The sequence below is a fragment of the Chaetodon trifascialis genome, chromosome 8 (genome assembly GCF_039877785.1).
Source record: "Chaetodon trifascialis isolate fChaTrf1 chromosome 8, fChaTrf1.hap1, whole genome shotgun sequence".
Classification (NCBI taxonomy): Eukaryota; Metazoa; Chordata; class Actinopteri; order Chaetodontiformes; family Chaetodontidae; genus Chaetodon; species Chaetodon trifascialis.
The window spans coordinates 17,360,110-17,376,345 of NC_092063.1; the positions used below are offsets into that span (position 1 = coordinate 17,360,110).

The 16,236-nt window shown below is 40.5% G+C and overlaps 2 protein-coding genes across 3 annotated transcripts in view; one reads left to right on the forward strand and one right to left on the reverse strand.

The window, feature by feature from the left end:
- On the reverse strand, window positions 1-6,341 carry dffa (DNA fragmentation factor, alpha polypeptide). The gene is made up of 6 exons (XM_070967545.1): window positions 6,092-6,341; window positions 4,897-5,055; window positions 4,643-4,797; window positions 4,166-4,370; window positions 3,093-3,220; window positions 1-2,394 (listed from the first exon to the last, which is right to left on the reverse strand). The coding sequence occupies exons 1-6, from the start codon at window positions 6,183-6,185 to the stop codon at window positions 2,170-2,172; spliced, it is 966 nt and encodes a 321-aa protein (XP_070823646.1). The 5' UTR covers window positions 6,186-6,341; the 3' UTR covers window positions 1-2,169.
- A 3,333-nt stretch (window positions 6,342-9,674) lies between these two features.
- The window catches only part of pex14 (peroxisomal biogenesis factor 14), a 48,089-nt gene continuing 41,527 nt past the window's right edge, over window positions 9,675-16,236 (forward strand). Inside the window, exons 1-2 of one of the 2 annotated variants that reach the window (XM_070969190.1) lie at window positions 9,675-9,746; window positions 11,276-11,326. In XM_070969190.1, the coding sequence (XP_070825291.1) occupies window positions 9,711-9,746; window positions 11,276-11,326 (87 nt within the window). In that variant the 5' untranslated portion in view covers window positions 9,675-9,710. The remainder of the gene's footprint in view (window positions 9,747-11,275; window positions 11,327-16,236) is intronic. The other variant, XM_070969191.1, reaches the window with a different exon arrangement.

A 16,236-nucleotide genomic window follows, 5' to 3' on the forward strand; every position in this document is an offset into this window, starting at 1 on the left:
CATGAAAAATTTGAGGGCTACTTTATTTTAGAAAATCCCTCGTACCACCACTCAACACATTTAGAAAAGGAACCTTAAATCACATACTGTACAGACCCAGGCAACTCCCTTTGTGACATTTGTTGTTTAAATTAATATACAAAATGTGAACGTGTTGAGGAACTTGCAACAGTTTTTTCAGGGTTACAGACCAGCGGAGTGAGAGGTTATTTTTGGTGAAACCGAGTGACAAGCTGAGGCTCGTGCTTGTGACGTAAATGGACAATATTGAGTAAAAAGCTCTTCATGAGTGCCCCACTTTTCCCTGTATGTAATACTAAAGTGCAAGCCCATAGTAATACCTCAATCTCACCACAAGACAAAAAGATTATCCTTCCACATATTCAAATCCAGTATCATTTGTGTTCATTGTTCACAGGACCGATGATGAGATGACAGGCTTGACAAAGGCCATCTTCAACACGGCCTATGAGTCACACAGACCTGCACACACTGTCTTACTACACACAGCCACTAGACTGATACATAACTTCAATACGAGCATGTAATAGATGGTCTCAATGAAATATCGCCTTTACGTAACTAATAGATGAAGCAATGTCTCTCTTTCCCATAAGATCCCTCCATAATGTGTTCAGTGAGGCTTGCATGTACGAAGTGACATACATGTTCTCTTGTCTGACTTTTTATTGTTAGAATGATGAATTAGTCTGTATATCTCACTCAAGTGGATGTATGTACTCATGCAAACTTAGCTTTTACCCAAATCCATTTGGTAGATGTCAGCATTTGCATATATCTCAGAGAAAATGTTCCTCTCAGCAGGATCCTGCTTTCAGTGTCTGTACTCCATGTCACTCTAACGTAGTGCTGTACAAGTTACTGAGGCACTGTGCCGTGGGAGTCCCGGTGCTCATCATATTATGGCATTTCTACTGTTCATTCTTCCATGTGGATATTCCCTAAATGATCTCACACACCAGTTTATGATGACATTTCACACCAAGGTGCACATACACGAGGACTGTGGTAGAAAATGGAAAGGAAAATGGCACATTTAGGCAAGTTTATATTTATAAAAATGTTTATGTTCCCTATAAGGAACATAAATATAAAAAAATAAAAACTACAGCACAGTAGTGGGAGCATAACATTTCTCTCTTTTAGAAAGGCTCACAGGGGAAGATAAGAAGCAGGAGCTGCTGTGCTAACCTTCCCCTATAAAGATCCCATACACTCAAGATGTAAATGTCATTTCAGTGATCGCAAATGGAAATTATTTGCAAGAGGCACAAAATAAAAAAGTACATTTCTTTGCTATATTTAGCCAAAAGTTCTAAAATAAAATGTTTTAATTAGCAGTGTTAAAGAGGGAGTACAATGTAAACAATAATACTGGGGAGCTGATTCAACAGTAACAGTTTCTATAAAATCTTAAGCTAACAAAATCTACCACGGAGCACTCCTGAAGCTCATTTAACACGTTATACCGTTTGTTTCATTGTTCAAAAAACAAAGTTTAAATATGACATTGTGGTTTTACTGAAAGGCTATGTGATGGACTCTCTTGTCCGGATGTAGTGACTTCCTGGAGTCTTCTAATCATAGTGAGGTTGCTGGGCAACCAGTGAAGCCTACTGGAGATATAAGGTGTTAATTGGTAATCTTTGGTGGTGTTGGTAGGTAGAATTTGGCAGCTTCAGTCAGGGCCAAGCTGGCCGTCTCCCCATTTCCACTCTTTAAGGTGAGCTAAGCTACGCTAGCTGGCTCCAGCACCATATTCATTTTACTCTCAGCCAGAAAGCGAGTGAGTGTTATTTCCCAAATTGTTGAACTATTTCTTTAAGTTTCACATGAATATTTTTACCTGTGATTATTTTCACAGCATGGCACGCATCAAAATAAGGAGCCAACAGAAAGCTTATGCCAGTGGTTAATGCAAACACGTCTTTGATAAACATGACTTGTGCAAATCACTCTGCTTCCTCTTGAGGCAAAAGCATTTAAGTGGTTTGCAATTTTTACAAAATGATGCAAACGTCAACATCATTAACATTCATGATTTCCAGCATTAAAGGTACGGTCGGTACGACAGGATAAATCCCATTCTATGGACCCTGGGGCAGGTAGTTGAATTCTTATCAGTCTCTGCTCAGGTGAAGCCCTGGCCTAGTCAGTGCCTTCGGCTGGCGCTTCTACGCCCTCTTCCGCGCTCCTCTCACCGGATTGCTGGCTGCTGTCCAGCTGTGCATTGCTCCTGATGGACTGCACGGCCTGAATTTGCTGGAGACGTCTGGTCAGCTCAGCCTCGCAGGCCTGCAGCAACACCGTCGTCCTGGGGCTGTCCCAGCCCAGCACCTGCTCCATAGCCTCCACCCCTCTGCTCACTACCATCTGAAGAGACATGGAAGAGGGTTCATGTCGGACACTGAAAATGTGAACATGCCAGACTTTGTACTGACTCATTTTTCTATACACATCTACAAACTTATGCAATCCAACCAGACAGCCCTGTGAGAAATGCTATCCTTTGTGAAGCTTATATAATGTTCAGTCTTTGTTGATGCTGTCAGAGAAGACTTGATTTGAGGCTGTAATTAGTGGTTTTGGTGTATTAGACTGAATGATACTGACAGGTGCTTTGAATGTTTTGCTCTCCTTGTTTATGCAAGTGAGAGTGGACAGAATCTTACATTTGCATTCTAGCTAAGCAAACCCTTTGGCTTATATAACAGAGCTGTGTCACTAATAAAGAATGGATGTGTTGTATCAAAAATTGCAGTTTTACTAATTGCTTCATCAATTTTACAGCTGTTTATTGGGCTTGATAGGGTATGTTAAAGCGTAAGCCTTTTGTTAGAAGGAATGATATAAGAATATGATGAAGCATAGCACAGCTGAAGAGTGGCCCCACATTGTTGTGACATGTAAATGCACCTTGGCTGCTCAGGTCTGTCTCAATTGCCTGTATAAACTTTTTAGGACTGGATCCTAAGGGATGAGGGATTTGCAGTTACATTCATGTCATGTATGGAGTATTTTCTTCTGCAGATGTTTTGAGGCAGACTGGATCAGTGGTGTGAGTGGATTACCTGCAGATCCTCAGTGGACAGCCTGGTCTCTGGGCTTGTTTTGCCTTTGAGGACCATCAGTGTCCTGGACATGAATCCAGATGCAGAATCCACCTCCATCCCATCTGGCAAATCCACATCGTCAGGCCCTGGCACATTAAAATGGGTTCTCTTTCAGGATCATTGAGGGTATAAATGATTATAAATCCCAGCAAGAGGTGGGATTATTCAGCTCAACAATGGTTCCACCTAGTGTCCAAAAGGCACAAGCACAACTTTGCCCGTTTGCACATACAAAAACTGAAGGATGTGAATGTATTAAAATAAGGAAAGCAAATTGTGCTCTCCATTCTAAAATAAACATAGATACAAGATTTTTTTTTTTTCATTTCTTGATTCCTTGGTTAGCCCACATACATGCTAATTAAGATTTTGTCAGCGATGTCCTGACTATTATCCACAGAACAAGCACTTTTAGGATCATTACCTTCCTGCAGGGCGACACAGTCATAAGATAATATTCATCATTTGGCTCGCTGCTGTATGCTTTCTGATCACAGCTTTTATTCAAAGGTTTTTAGGACAGGGTAAGATACATGAGCACCTCTGGCATTTTAAGAACAAGCTTTTTTTTTCTTTTTTTTTTTTTTGTCAAAGCATTTGATTTATTGATTGCTGTCGGGGTGCAACGAGAATTTCAACAGATAAAAAATGCTTCAAAAATACATTACCTGCCCTAGCTTTAAGTGTTAAAAAACAATATAATAAAGCAAAGAAAAGAGATTATCCTGAAAAAAAGCCCATCTGAGCACAACTCAAGAGCCAGACAATATTACACAGCATTTTTATGTTATCAACAGGCTCTTGAGGGCTGCTTAAGACTTACTATGACAGGCAAAAGTCGCAGTAATAGATTTTCCTGAAGAACTAGAGCTGTGAAATGAATTCATACTGTGTCAGAAAGCCATGGTCCAAACTACGAAACCATACTGTGACCGGGCAAAAGCCAAGAATTAAATGTCCTTGATCTTTCTTTCAAATAACTGATTCTCAGATGTAGAAGTGAAAACCACCATGTGGTGACACAGCCGTACCTTCCTGGCTGGGCTGGCTTGGCTCTTCCTCCTGTCCGTCCTCTTTCTCCACAGCTTTGAGGTAGAGCTGGAGCAACTCCTTGGACTGCCTCTCCTCCTCTCGTCGGTCCAAAACCCTTTGCAGTGTCTCCTGGAGGTCCTCGGCCTTCTTCTCTTGGAAGCCCAGAGCAGAGGCGAGCTCAGAGCATGGAGCATCCACTAAGGCCTGCAACAGCAGGTGACACAATTTATTTAAAAAAAAAAAAAAAATTATACTAGAACGTTTAGATTTTTTAATTGAAGAGTGCCTGTGTCCAGAATGTCAACTGAAAAGACCTGACAGAATATTACCACTTTATTCTGTAACAGGACTAAGATTAAAAAGCTGATGTGATTACTGAGGAATGTGGTTTTGAAGTAGAATGATTTCCTCATCGTTTTGTCCCCAGTGCATGCTGGGATAGGTATGACAGCAAACACTGTCATAGAGATTAATACCTGTAAATCTGCCTCAGACATGAGGATGATGCTGGCGAGGTCCTGCTTCAGCTGCTGAGCCAGGTCCCACCAGGGTGCTTCAGTAATGGAGGTGTCCACAGTGTCGGTCTCCAGCAGCACGGACTCCCTGGCCATCCAGGCCGTGCCGCCATCCACTACAATGAAAAGCAAATTAGCACCAAAACGCAGGGCTGTGCATTTCATGAATAGTTTCAGACTGGAAACAAATCTCAGACAGAAGTAAACCTGCTTACTCCTGCGAACTGGGGACCATGTCTCCTTTTCCTGCAACAGCATGAACTTTGTGTTTGAGGGTAAACACAAAAAGTAGGCCTGATCCTGGACTATCGTCCCATCATCCTCGAGGACCACTGTAACCAGGTCGCTGGAGCTGAACCCGAGAAACTCGCATCCTGTGGGACGAATAAAGAAAGCACAGACTTTACGGATCTTATGTGAATATTCTTCATGATGACTGCCACAGCGAACTTTCATTATAGTCGCTGAGGCAAAACAGACAGGACAACCATATACAACCACCAACTGACCTTTGGCTGACTAAAGCAAATACCAAAGACTATTGTGCTCAAACAAGCCAATCTATCTAAGCTGTCACCTCCTCTGTCATCACAGCTGTTCCTGTTTGTCAAACAGGACCCTGCTGTTTACTCCCTCTGCTAGCAGAACCTTAGGCTTACCTTTCAACATTGTGCATATTTAATATCCATGATAAATCCATATTTCAGTGGATGTGAAGCATCCTCGTGTGCAGAACCAAAGCCCCTGGCATTATTAATGAACATAATTAAGCACTGCCTGTAACAGCACAGTTGGTAGTAATTTATAACTTTATCAATAAAGATCAAAAAGGTGAATTTGGTCATTGAAGTTTTCCAATGGCAGCCTCAGTTACAAAACTTTATGGACATCAAAAAGACATCTGTATTTCCCAGATGCAGAAATACAAGCACCTATAACGGACTGACCCTGAAGAGTGCAATGATCGGGGCAACGCCTGCTGACGAGCATCCCAGGAATGAGCAGCGCAGGAGGAAGTGCTGCCTGACTTCTCATGTTCAGCTGCTGCAGGTTTGAACACGATGAAAGTGTTGCTGCACACAGCTCGCTGGTGAGATCATGCCACACAAGTAAGCTTAAAGCGTGCACGAAGATCCCCGTGGCGGTAATGTTGGTACTGACAGGATCATCGGACAGCCCGTCGTTGGCGTTTCACTTTCACGTTAACGTTAAACAGCAAACACAGCGATGCAAAGTAAAACACAGCAATGCAAACTAAAAAGACCGCGAAATACAGTTACCCATGAAGCCAGACCGAGTTTCTGTATTTGTCTTGCATCAGACGCACTTTTTATTTCAATAAAAGTGCTAAAGTTAGACAGCCACTCTTCGGACACGTTCATAAACTGAAGCCAGTCTTTTTCAACTCACCTTTTACCTTCAGGTCGTCTAAGGAGGGGACAGCCAGCCCATATGACTTCTGCCGAGTGAAATTACAAACTTTGCACGGTTTCCCATCTGTCATTATAGGCTCGAGGTGGAGGGACGAGTTTTTGTTTCTTTTTCTAGACACTAAAAGATGCGGAGAGCAGAGCTCGTCCACTAACACGTCTCAGGCAGTTTCAAACACGGAACCTCCGGCGAACAGGCTTCCTTCTTCTTCTTCTCGTGCTTCTTCTTCCTTCTTCTTCTTTGACGATTATCGGCAGCTGGCACACTTAGTGTTGCAACACTGCCATCTTCTGGAGTGAGTGAACTCCTACACTTTCCGGTTTGTCGGATTTCTCTCATCAGTCTTCTTTTTAGGAAGCTGATCACACATCTTCTGCTATTATGATCTTCAATCCTGCTCCTATTAGCTATTATCTTTTCATTTCATATAAAATATTTTTTTTCTGCAACTTACCAACACTTTTCTATGTTCTGTGTTCCAGTGTTCATAAAGACCTGTTGCATCTCTATAATTTATCAAGTATGCGTGTCAGTTTGCTGTGTCCTATTATTAAACTGCTCATTACTACCTGTGGCTAGGAAATGCAACTGAAGGACCTGCATTATCTGTTATAGGATTTTTCGATTCATCAGCAAAAACCTGCATGGTCTGTGTATTTACATTTACTTATCATGATCAAATTCACTCACTGAATCTGCACTCTTATTTCTTGCCTTAATTTGAACCAACAGTGATTACTGGTCATGTCACAGTCAGACTGAAGGTCTTTTCATGTACTTTCAAGGCTCTTGCTGTCCAATCAAACCTTTTCCCAGCAGGTCTGTACCACTTCTTTGGTTGGGTGCATATCTGCATGACCTCTCAAATTCATGCAATAGTTTACATGGAACATTTTTCTGCATAAACTCAATGGCATTTCTCCTGTCTCAATTTATAGGGTGCACACAGAAGACAGAAGAGAAGTTCTTACAGTTCCTATACATAATATACACCCCAGCCTTGATGAGTGATCCATAACTGACGCTCTTATAATCTAACCTTGGTAGAGCTGCATATACAGCATATATTTTATGGATGCAATATTGGCCCCCAAGTCCAACCCTATAAGACATGTCATCACAGTTAAAACTTTTATTTACACTCATCCACAATATCTTAAATGAAGACCATACATTCCACCAGTTTACATATTTGCAATGTGTTCACATGCAATATGTTAGTATTTATGGCTGTTGGTCTATAATTTGTTCTCTCCCTGGCCTCCTGGTGGGAAAAATAACTGCCTCCTTCCAACTTGCTGGTATTCTACCTTCCTCCTACACTTTATTGCAGTTTTTAGAATGAATTCAACCTACACTAAAATGTTTTACCAATATATTGTATATTTCATATGTTCCTGCCACACGTCGAGCAAACACCCTTTTAGATACTCAAATGGGACACTGTTTATCTTCAGCAGTTTCCTTAAGGCCTCCATGGTTTCAGATTTTGTTTTCTCTCTGTCTCTTCTTCCCTCCTCAGACAAATTATTAGAACTGTGTTCCTTAACAAAAGTATTAACCAATAACTCAGCCTTTACTTTAGTAATTACTGCTCCTCCTACTGCTTACTATTTAATTTCCATTTGTTAGCAAGGGATAACAGCCTGTCAAGTGAAAACCATGTATCTCCAAATGTGGTGATTGTGAACGTTTCTGATAAACTGGAGCATTAAGTGATCCTTAAGGGCCTGAGAAAATCCTTAGGATTAATAAAATATTTTAAAGCCCTCTTGGATTACCTGGAAAATGCAATAGCAAAGCTTAAAACAGGTTGTTTTTCTGAGCTCACGAAAATTTGACCTTTTAAAAGCACATGATGATCTTATATATTATGATACATTGCTGCAGATTAAACTAGCCAGCAGTTATAGTTAAAATGAGCTCAACCTTAAACATCTGCAGCACTAAAATGCAACATACACATGCAACATGCAGCAGAATATTTATCCAATAATATCATAATAGTAAAACACTGACAAGGACAATTTTATTGCACGAGTACTTTTATGTTTGATACTTACATTTATCTAATGATAGTTACTTTTACTGAAGTAAGGTTTTGTGTGCGATTAGTACTGCGTCTGGTTAGCGTTATCGTGTTTGAGGCCGATTTTCTTACAAAATAATCGCCACATTACCAACTCCTGCTCCTACAATCAAGTGTAAATGTCCGTAAATTCAAAACTAAAGCCGTGTGTTCACCCAACTACATCAATAGGTCAGAACCGGCATTTTAACGTGCAACAACCTTTAACAACGATGTCGACTTCCGCTTCTCACTCGCCGAGTCCAACTGCGGTGGCGCTACGTACTCTGGGAAATGAAGTTTTTTAATATTATAAGAACATGATCAGGAAAACGGTAGGCTATATAATATAATATCCATCCATTATCTATACCGCCTATCCCTTTCGGGGTTGCGGGGGGCTGGAGCCAATCCCAGCTACAATGGGCGAGAGGCGGGGTACACCCTGAGCCAGTCGATTGCAGGGCCACATGCAAAGACAGACAAACATTCACGCTCACACTCACACCTACGGACAATTTTAGAGTCATCAATTAACCTAATGAGCATGTTTTTGGTCTGTGGGAGGAAGCCGGAGTACCCGGAGAGAACCATGCACGGGAAGAACATGCAAACTTCACACAGAAAGGCCCCGCCTGACCCGGGGATCGAACCGGCAACCTTCTTGCTGTGAGGCACGCGCACTACCTGCTGCGCCACCGTGCAGCCCTATATAATATAATAACTTTATCAAAATAGATGAAGCAAAAATGGCATAAAACAAAATATGGGGGGTTATATAAAGTAATATATTGTATATAGAGAAATATATACATAAACAGTCAATATAAACCAAACGAAAGAGTGCTTCGTATTTGAGGATGTGATACCACTAATAGCTGCTGATGGTGATGCTGTTTCCAAAGCTCTGTCTTCAAGAAAGACTAACTTAAAATGTGTCTGTCAACTCGGGAAAAATAAAGACAGCATTGTCTTTCTACTAGACATTACGGTCTCAGTAGCTAATTCCACGTCTTTTAACGTGTCACTTAATGGCAATTATGAAAGTTAATGTTCCATTAATAAATTACTACAGCTTACATAAGGATACATAAATTATATTTGGCCTTGATTAACAGGGTTGTCTTGGAGCAGTCAGACTTGGAGGCAAGACTGGAATACCAGACGGACAAAGTGGAACAAGTCAATTAATCATAATTTGTGTGGGGAAACGCACTCCGAATTTACTGGGACCGTCTTGTACAGGGGCCCTGGCCTGTGTCAAAATATAGTTTTACCAAAGTTTTTTTATATTATTATTTTATATTACGTTCCTTTATTAACAAGACTTCTCAATTCAGTCGATAATGGGCTTACATGTTGCCTGTAAACAAAAGGGGGTCCCGGTAAGATCAGACGAAGCTGTCGTGCGTGCTCGGCTGTGCTCATACTGAACACTTCTGTGACCTATCGGGAGTGTTGGTATCCTTCAGGAAAAGTAATCGAGCGCGGTTCACTCGAACAGCCTCTTAGCAAACAAGGGGAGGGAAGATGGCATCCACCGATCAACCTGATCTACCAGCACAGGTCTACATTTATGCAACTAAAACGTTTACTCGTTGATGTCCGCATACGACAGTGAAGTCTTGTAATGCGTTTGGATTTGGTGACCCTTGAATGTCACCATTTTAGTTACTGACTTTTATAACTGCCCAGCTAGCGAATGTTAGCATGCTTGCTAGTTAGCATGCTAGCTAACTTATCTCCTGCAACGTTTCAAAAGTTGCCTCTGAGACACTCTCGTGTTGACATGTGGCCACGAAAAGCCAAGATGAGGTTCTTGGGTTTTACCACAGGTTGCCAAAGCTTATGTGGCTTGGTTTACCGAGTCGGTTAGCTATTTGCCATGACCAAATGTACGTCCTTCCACTTGGCTATGCAGCGTTGTCTGTATGTGTGCTGTTATGTGCAGTTAATCATAAGAAGGGGAAAGGTCACTGTTCGCCAAACAAGCCTGGTGGTTTGTACTCGGCTCTTTGCTCACACGGTGTTGGTTTAAACTGCTGACAAGTATTGATCATTGCGAAAAAATAACTGTTCTAGAAAGCTGTGCCTCCTACACCTCAGCAGTGACAGATGTACACTTTGCTGCTACACTTCCATATAATGCTTTTCAACAAACACACATACCCTAATGCTATACCCTAAGTGTGCATAGTTCAGAACTGAATCAAAGGTGTACTTAATGTTGACTAAATCCAGAGACAGATTAAACAGAGAAGCAAATTCTGTTAAAAGCTTAATTCATACTTGTCATGCCTGCTAATATTTGCTAAACAATTTAGTATTGTTTACATTGTACCTAATTAATTAATTTAAAAAAAAGTAATTAAAAAAAGTCTAAATTCTTCCATTCTTGCTTCTTAAATGTGAATATTTTCTGATTATTTCTATGTCTATGACTGTAAACTAAACATCTTTAGGTTGTCGATGAAACAAAACATTTGAGGACATTGTTTTGATCTTTGGGAAGCACTGTTTGACGTTTTTCACTGTTTTCCAATATTTTATAGAACAAACAGATCAATGATTAATCAAGAAAATAATCGACAGGTTAATCGACAGTGAAAATTGTTAGTTGCAGCCCTAACTAGTACTACTTCCATAATAATCAATGAACAAGTGCATGAGCAACAGATATCCATCCAATAATATGTAGACCCTATAATGCACATGTCTAGATTATGCATTTTGATCTCCTTAACTACTCAGTTTTATATTGGCCCATAGAAGGCTAAACGCATGCAGAGCAAATGTATTCATCCCACTTACATAACTACATATTTAGATGCGTTCAGCAAATTGTCCTATAAATGTTAATGACAGTCACATGTTTGTTGCATTCAAATATATGACGAAGATGTTCATGTCTTAAACTTTTTAATCAGTCTTTAGTAAACTTCAGTAGCATTAATCTGTCAGATTGATAGAAAGATATTTAGAAAGATAGATCTACTGATTTGCTCCAATAGCTCTGTAAGTATTGTATTAAACCTGCGTAGTCTCTGTCCTCCACTAGATGGCACTCTAACACAAGTGTTCATTTATCTTCTCAGCCTGGCCTTCCGCTTGGAGATGCTGCGGCAGTTCCCCCCAGAGAAGCACTGGTAAGGATTCAGTATTTAAACCAAATTTCTGGACTGATACGGTAATATGCGCTAGTGAGGAATTTAAGTATGCCTGTTTGATGTAAGTGCATGTTAGATAGATGTAGCTGGTTGGATCAAACAATAATCAATTTTAATTTAGTCTTTAGTACGTGAACATCTTCAAATATTGATAAATGCCACATGCCAAGATTCTCAACCATGTACTATCAGAGTATGTACATTTTTAAACGCTTTCAGCTGATTTCATTGGTCAGTCCCTTTGCTCTGATTTTCTGCTAACCATTGAAATCAGCTGCACGGTTTAGGAACATTGAGCTTGTTTTTTTATGATCTGGTGACTTAAAGAAGTTTGTTTTCATCTTTTCATCAACAAACTACTTTTCCCTGCCTAATCAGGTGATATTACGCATTCCCAGCGAGATGAAGTGTTAAAGGCTTCCAATTAGCAGCCAGTCACTTTAGCACCACACTGATGTCCCCAAGCCCATAATGAGAGTGTGCTTTATGTTTGTTTTCTCCGGAGAGTAAAAAGCATGTAGAAAGGTCTATTTTAGCTGTGACAATGGTTTCATGGTTGCTTTAATCATGTTTAAGATAAAACGTTCACCGCATAGCTTTGTGGTCCTTAGTTTAGCCCATTGTTTTTCACTCTGGGTCACGACCCACAGTTTGGTCCAGGAAGATTTTGAATTGGTTTGCCGATAGTCAGATGTCACAAATAGAAAAAAAAGAATACACTGTATAAACAAGCTGTCAGCTATGGACCATTTCTTAGTCACACGCCATGCCCGCGCCCACAAAAAGCAAAAGAATGTTTCCTTATTCATTCTTGAGGATGTTGTAAAGATATATTTAAATGTCACAGCATCTATAAATATTGCTTCACTGCTGCATTACAGTTGTATATTTTAAATATTTGGCTATGCGTGATAGAAATATTATGGAATACTCGATGAATAATGAGCCCCCCCCCTTTAACTCAGGGTCTCTAGAGTAGAGTAGTCAGAAGACGTAGCTCAGGAAAAACTTGAAAAACAGTGGTTTCCTTTTTGCTATGCAAGCCATAGTCCTCATAAGTTGTCTACGTTACATGCAAAGCCAGCAACATTTAAATATCCGCTGCTTTTCAATGACGTGTGAAGGAAAGTGTTCATAAGCGGCTCAAGTGATGACAACGACAGCCAGGACTGTCTTACTGCTAAGTGGCATGGAATACATCACAGGTACACTCACTGTCCTTGTATGGACACAGCATCCAGGTTAGAGGAGTGCTGTATTGTTCAGCCTACATGTCTCAATGTCATTCACCGCCATTCACTCTTCATCCTCCCCCCATCATCCCTTCATGCCAAGGCTAATTTAATCCTGGGGTTATTGATTGTGGGAGCATTCTCCCAGGCTTTCTTTCAATTTACTTCAATTTCATCATCCCAGTGCGCTTCAAGACTGCCTCCTCAAAAAGGGAAGAAATTCTTGTTATGAGGGTCCTGATTCGAGACTGGTTGACAAGTCTCCCCCACCACCACCACCCTCACTTCCAACCCCTTTTCTCCTTTCTCTTTTTGATGAGCTGCTCTTTCCCAGTTAAGTGGATTATTACAGTAGGGATAATTCTTGTCACATGGCATTATTTGGATGAGGTGAATAATTGAAATTTGTGTCTGAAAGGATTTTATCTGGATGAGAGGAAAGGGAGTGCTGGCAGGGTTGGGAGGGGAGAGAGAGAGAGGGCGAGAGAGAGAGAGCACACACGTTTGTATAACATTTATGTGCACATGTGCATGTCAGACAAGCCAGTGTGTCAGGCTGGGGACACCAGTCATGTTAACAGGTTCTGACTCACCTCGCCAAGATCAGCAGGCCCTGGCACACAGCAAGGCACGGGCTCTCCTCTGTGGCAAGAGGGCCCAGCTCAGGGGCCAGTGCCACAGCCTCTGCCACCATCCAGGCCAGAGGGGCAGGTCTGGACCTGCAGTTAGAGAGAGAAAAAAAAGAGGGACTGTTTGAGTGTGTGCTCCGTAGTTGACTGGTATACCAGTCGCTGCCAGCCGCTGCTGTTGCCTCTGGCGCTGCTCTTTGCTCACTCTCACCCCAGCTCTCTTCGTCTCCATCTATAAGCCCCCAACCCCCTCCCACCTTCCACTCATCGCTGCCATGGCCATTACCCCTGCCAGTCTCTTGCCGGTGTCTCCCTAGTCTTTGTGCTATCTCCCTGCAGTGACGCTCTGTGCTCACCCGCCGTCTCCTCCAATCACTCTGTCCTCATTGCCTTCAGATCCACCCAAACACATCACAACAATAATTATATGTGTATAAACCCTTTTGATCACATGATAAAAGAACAGGGTCAGATCTGAAACCAGAAAATACATCGATGTAATAGCGTTGGCGTATATGGTGACATGGAACTAGATATTATATGGGATGTCTCTTTGGTGTTCACATGTATGTGAGCAGTAAAGTGACATGTGAATGTATATTTCAATACATGCAACATGTATTGAAATCAATTTTCCTCACACTAAAGGCTGCATTTTTGATAAACTTATTAAAATTGCTAAACTTATTTGACTGTTCTGAGTGAAATGAAAGTGAATACCTGCTTGGCCGTCATACACACTTCACTATTACTATATTATAAAATATGTGTAATATATACGTATATGAATAATAATATATAAGAATATATTACTGAATTACTTTCTCAGAAATTGCAGTTTAGATTAAAAAATATATGAAAGTACATTATTTTGAGCAGTCACTTCATTGTTTTCTCTATAAAATGTCAGACCAGACTGAAAAACGCCGTTCATAATTTAACAGTTAAAGTCTTCAAATTTCAAATTCCTTGTTTTATCCGACCATCAGTCCAGAAATGTTCATATTGCTGTCTCATATATATATATATATATATATATATATATATATATATATATATATATATATATATATATATATATATATATATATATATATATATATATATATATATATATATATATATATATATATATATAGCTGCAATGATGAACTGATTAGTTATCAACTATTAAATTAATCACCAGCTATTTAAAAAAAATTCTCTTCATTCAAGTTTCTGAAATGTGCATATTTTCTAGTTTCTTTCCTCCTCTTTGACAGTGAATAGAATATTTTTGGGTTGTGGACAAAACAAAACACTGTGGGACATCATCTTGGGCTTTGGGAAAATTGATCATTTCATAGACTAAACAACTAATTGATTAATCAAGAAAATAATCGGCAGATTAATCCATAATGAAAATAATTGTTAGTTGTAGGCCTAATCATATATGACAAGAAAAGCAGCAAATCATCACCGTCGAGAAGCCGTTTTGCTTGAAAAGGGACTGAAATCACTAATCGATTACCAAAATTGTTGAAGATTAACTTTCTGCCAATCAACAACTCAATTAATTGACAAATTTCTGCAGTTCTAATGGATATACTGGGTCAAACCATTGTGATATCTGTGAAAACAACATGATTACTAATATCTTAACTTATTGAGCGTCTAGAGTCAGCTAGTCCTCTGTTGTGTTTGTGAACACAATGCGCCGCCACGCACTGAGAAACCTTTAGTTGTGTGGTGTGTGCATGTTTAAAGGATCTACAGGAGAGTTGACCCCTCGCCAAATAGGATTCTAATTCTTTTGGGGGGTCCCTGGTAGAATTAGGCCTGTCCTTCACTTTCCCCATGCTGACGAGTCAAAAAGAAGTGTTTGTGTGTGGGGATGCATCATACATAGTGTTAACTGAGCGTGTGTATGTGTTTAGGTTTGGGGCTTTTAGTACGGCAGAGGGAGGGTGGTAATGGGAGGGGAAAAAGAATTGTAAGAAGAACATCCCCGGTCTCACAGCAACTTCAAAAGCTCCCCTTCCCCAGGATATTAAGCGACTGTGATGAAAAATTTAGCAAGCGTTAAATAAGCCGCTTTGAAGTGATCTGTTTTGGCTCAGCAGTCTCCAAATTTCCGTAGCCCCTCTGCAGTAGCCATCATACTATAGAGGGGGTAAAAGGAACAGTGTGTTAAGTGCAGGAGTTGTGGGGGACCTGGCAGGTTGGCAGAGGATGTGCCAACAGTAATCGGTCCAGCCGGCAACATGAAGGCACCGCTGCTGCTACTGTCCCCTTTTGTCTTTCTCTGCCTCTTTTTCTCCTCGTTTCACCTCTCCCTCCCTGACGGATCTTCTGCTGAGCTTTGCGAGTCTCCGGCAGACAGATGTTCCTCATATGTTCACTCTGAAAAGAGATTTTTTTCTTCTTCACTTTTGCGTGGGTGTAACACAAATGTAACACAGCGGTGATAGCAGGAAGTCAGAGGTTACTGTCACGTCTTGACTTCATTATATTTGTCCTTAATGACTTTATGCATTGGACATGTGTTAGTGGAAAGATATGTCGTTTTATCAAAAAAATCTGTCCTCTGTGTGTGCCTGCGTGCATGTATGGGTGTGCGTGTGTGTTCTTCTGCCCTCACTGGATTATATGACATGCACAATTTTCCAAAAAAAAAAAAAAATCTGACACTACAGTACATTGTAAGTGACTTGAAGCCTTTTACATTTCCACCTCCATAAAGCAAAAATAACAAGAAGTTAATCTCTTATTTGGTAATTCACTTTTCAATTCATTTCACATTCATCACTTTTAAAACCATTACTTTAATTTTTTAGGACTCCGGGTTTCAACATGCTCCAAATTAATTATTGGGGCAGAATAAGAAATGGGAGCAAGTAATGAGTCTGGTATGGTAACTCCATTCTGTCAAGAAACTAGGCTACCATTTAGTTAGTCAAGGGAACCTTCTCTGAGATTTTCCTTTTTTCCTCTTTGCTCATTACTTTAATTGTAATTGTAATCCTTTATTGGAGCTGTCTGCAGTAAA

Coding starts and splice junctions, on each gene's coding strand:
- dffa (XM_070967545.1), bottom strand. CDS start 6,185: ATGACAGATGGGAAACCGTGCAAAGTTTGTAATTTCACTCGGCAGAAG. Junction 5,056..6,091: donor AGACGACCTGAAGGTAAAAG/GTGAGTTGAAAA, acceptor TTCGTCCCACAG/GATGCGAGTTTCTCGGGTTC. Junction 3,221..4,165: donor AAGCCAGCCCAGCCAGGAAG/GTACGGCTGTGT, acceptor TTAATGTGCCAG/GGCCTGACGATGTGGATTTG.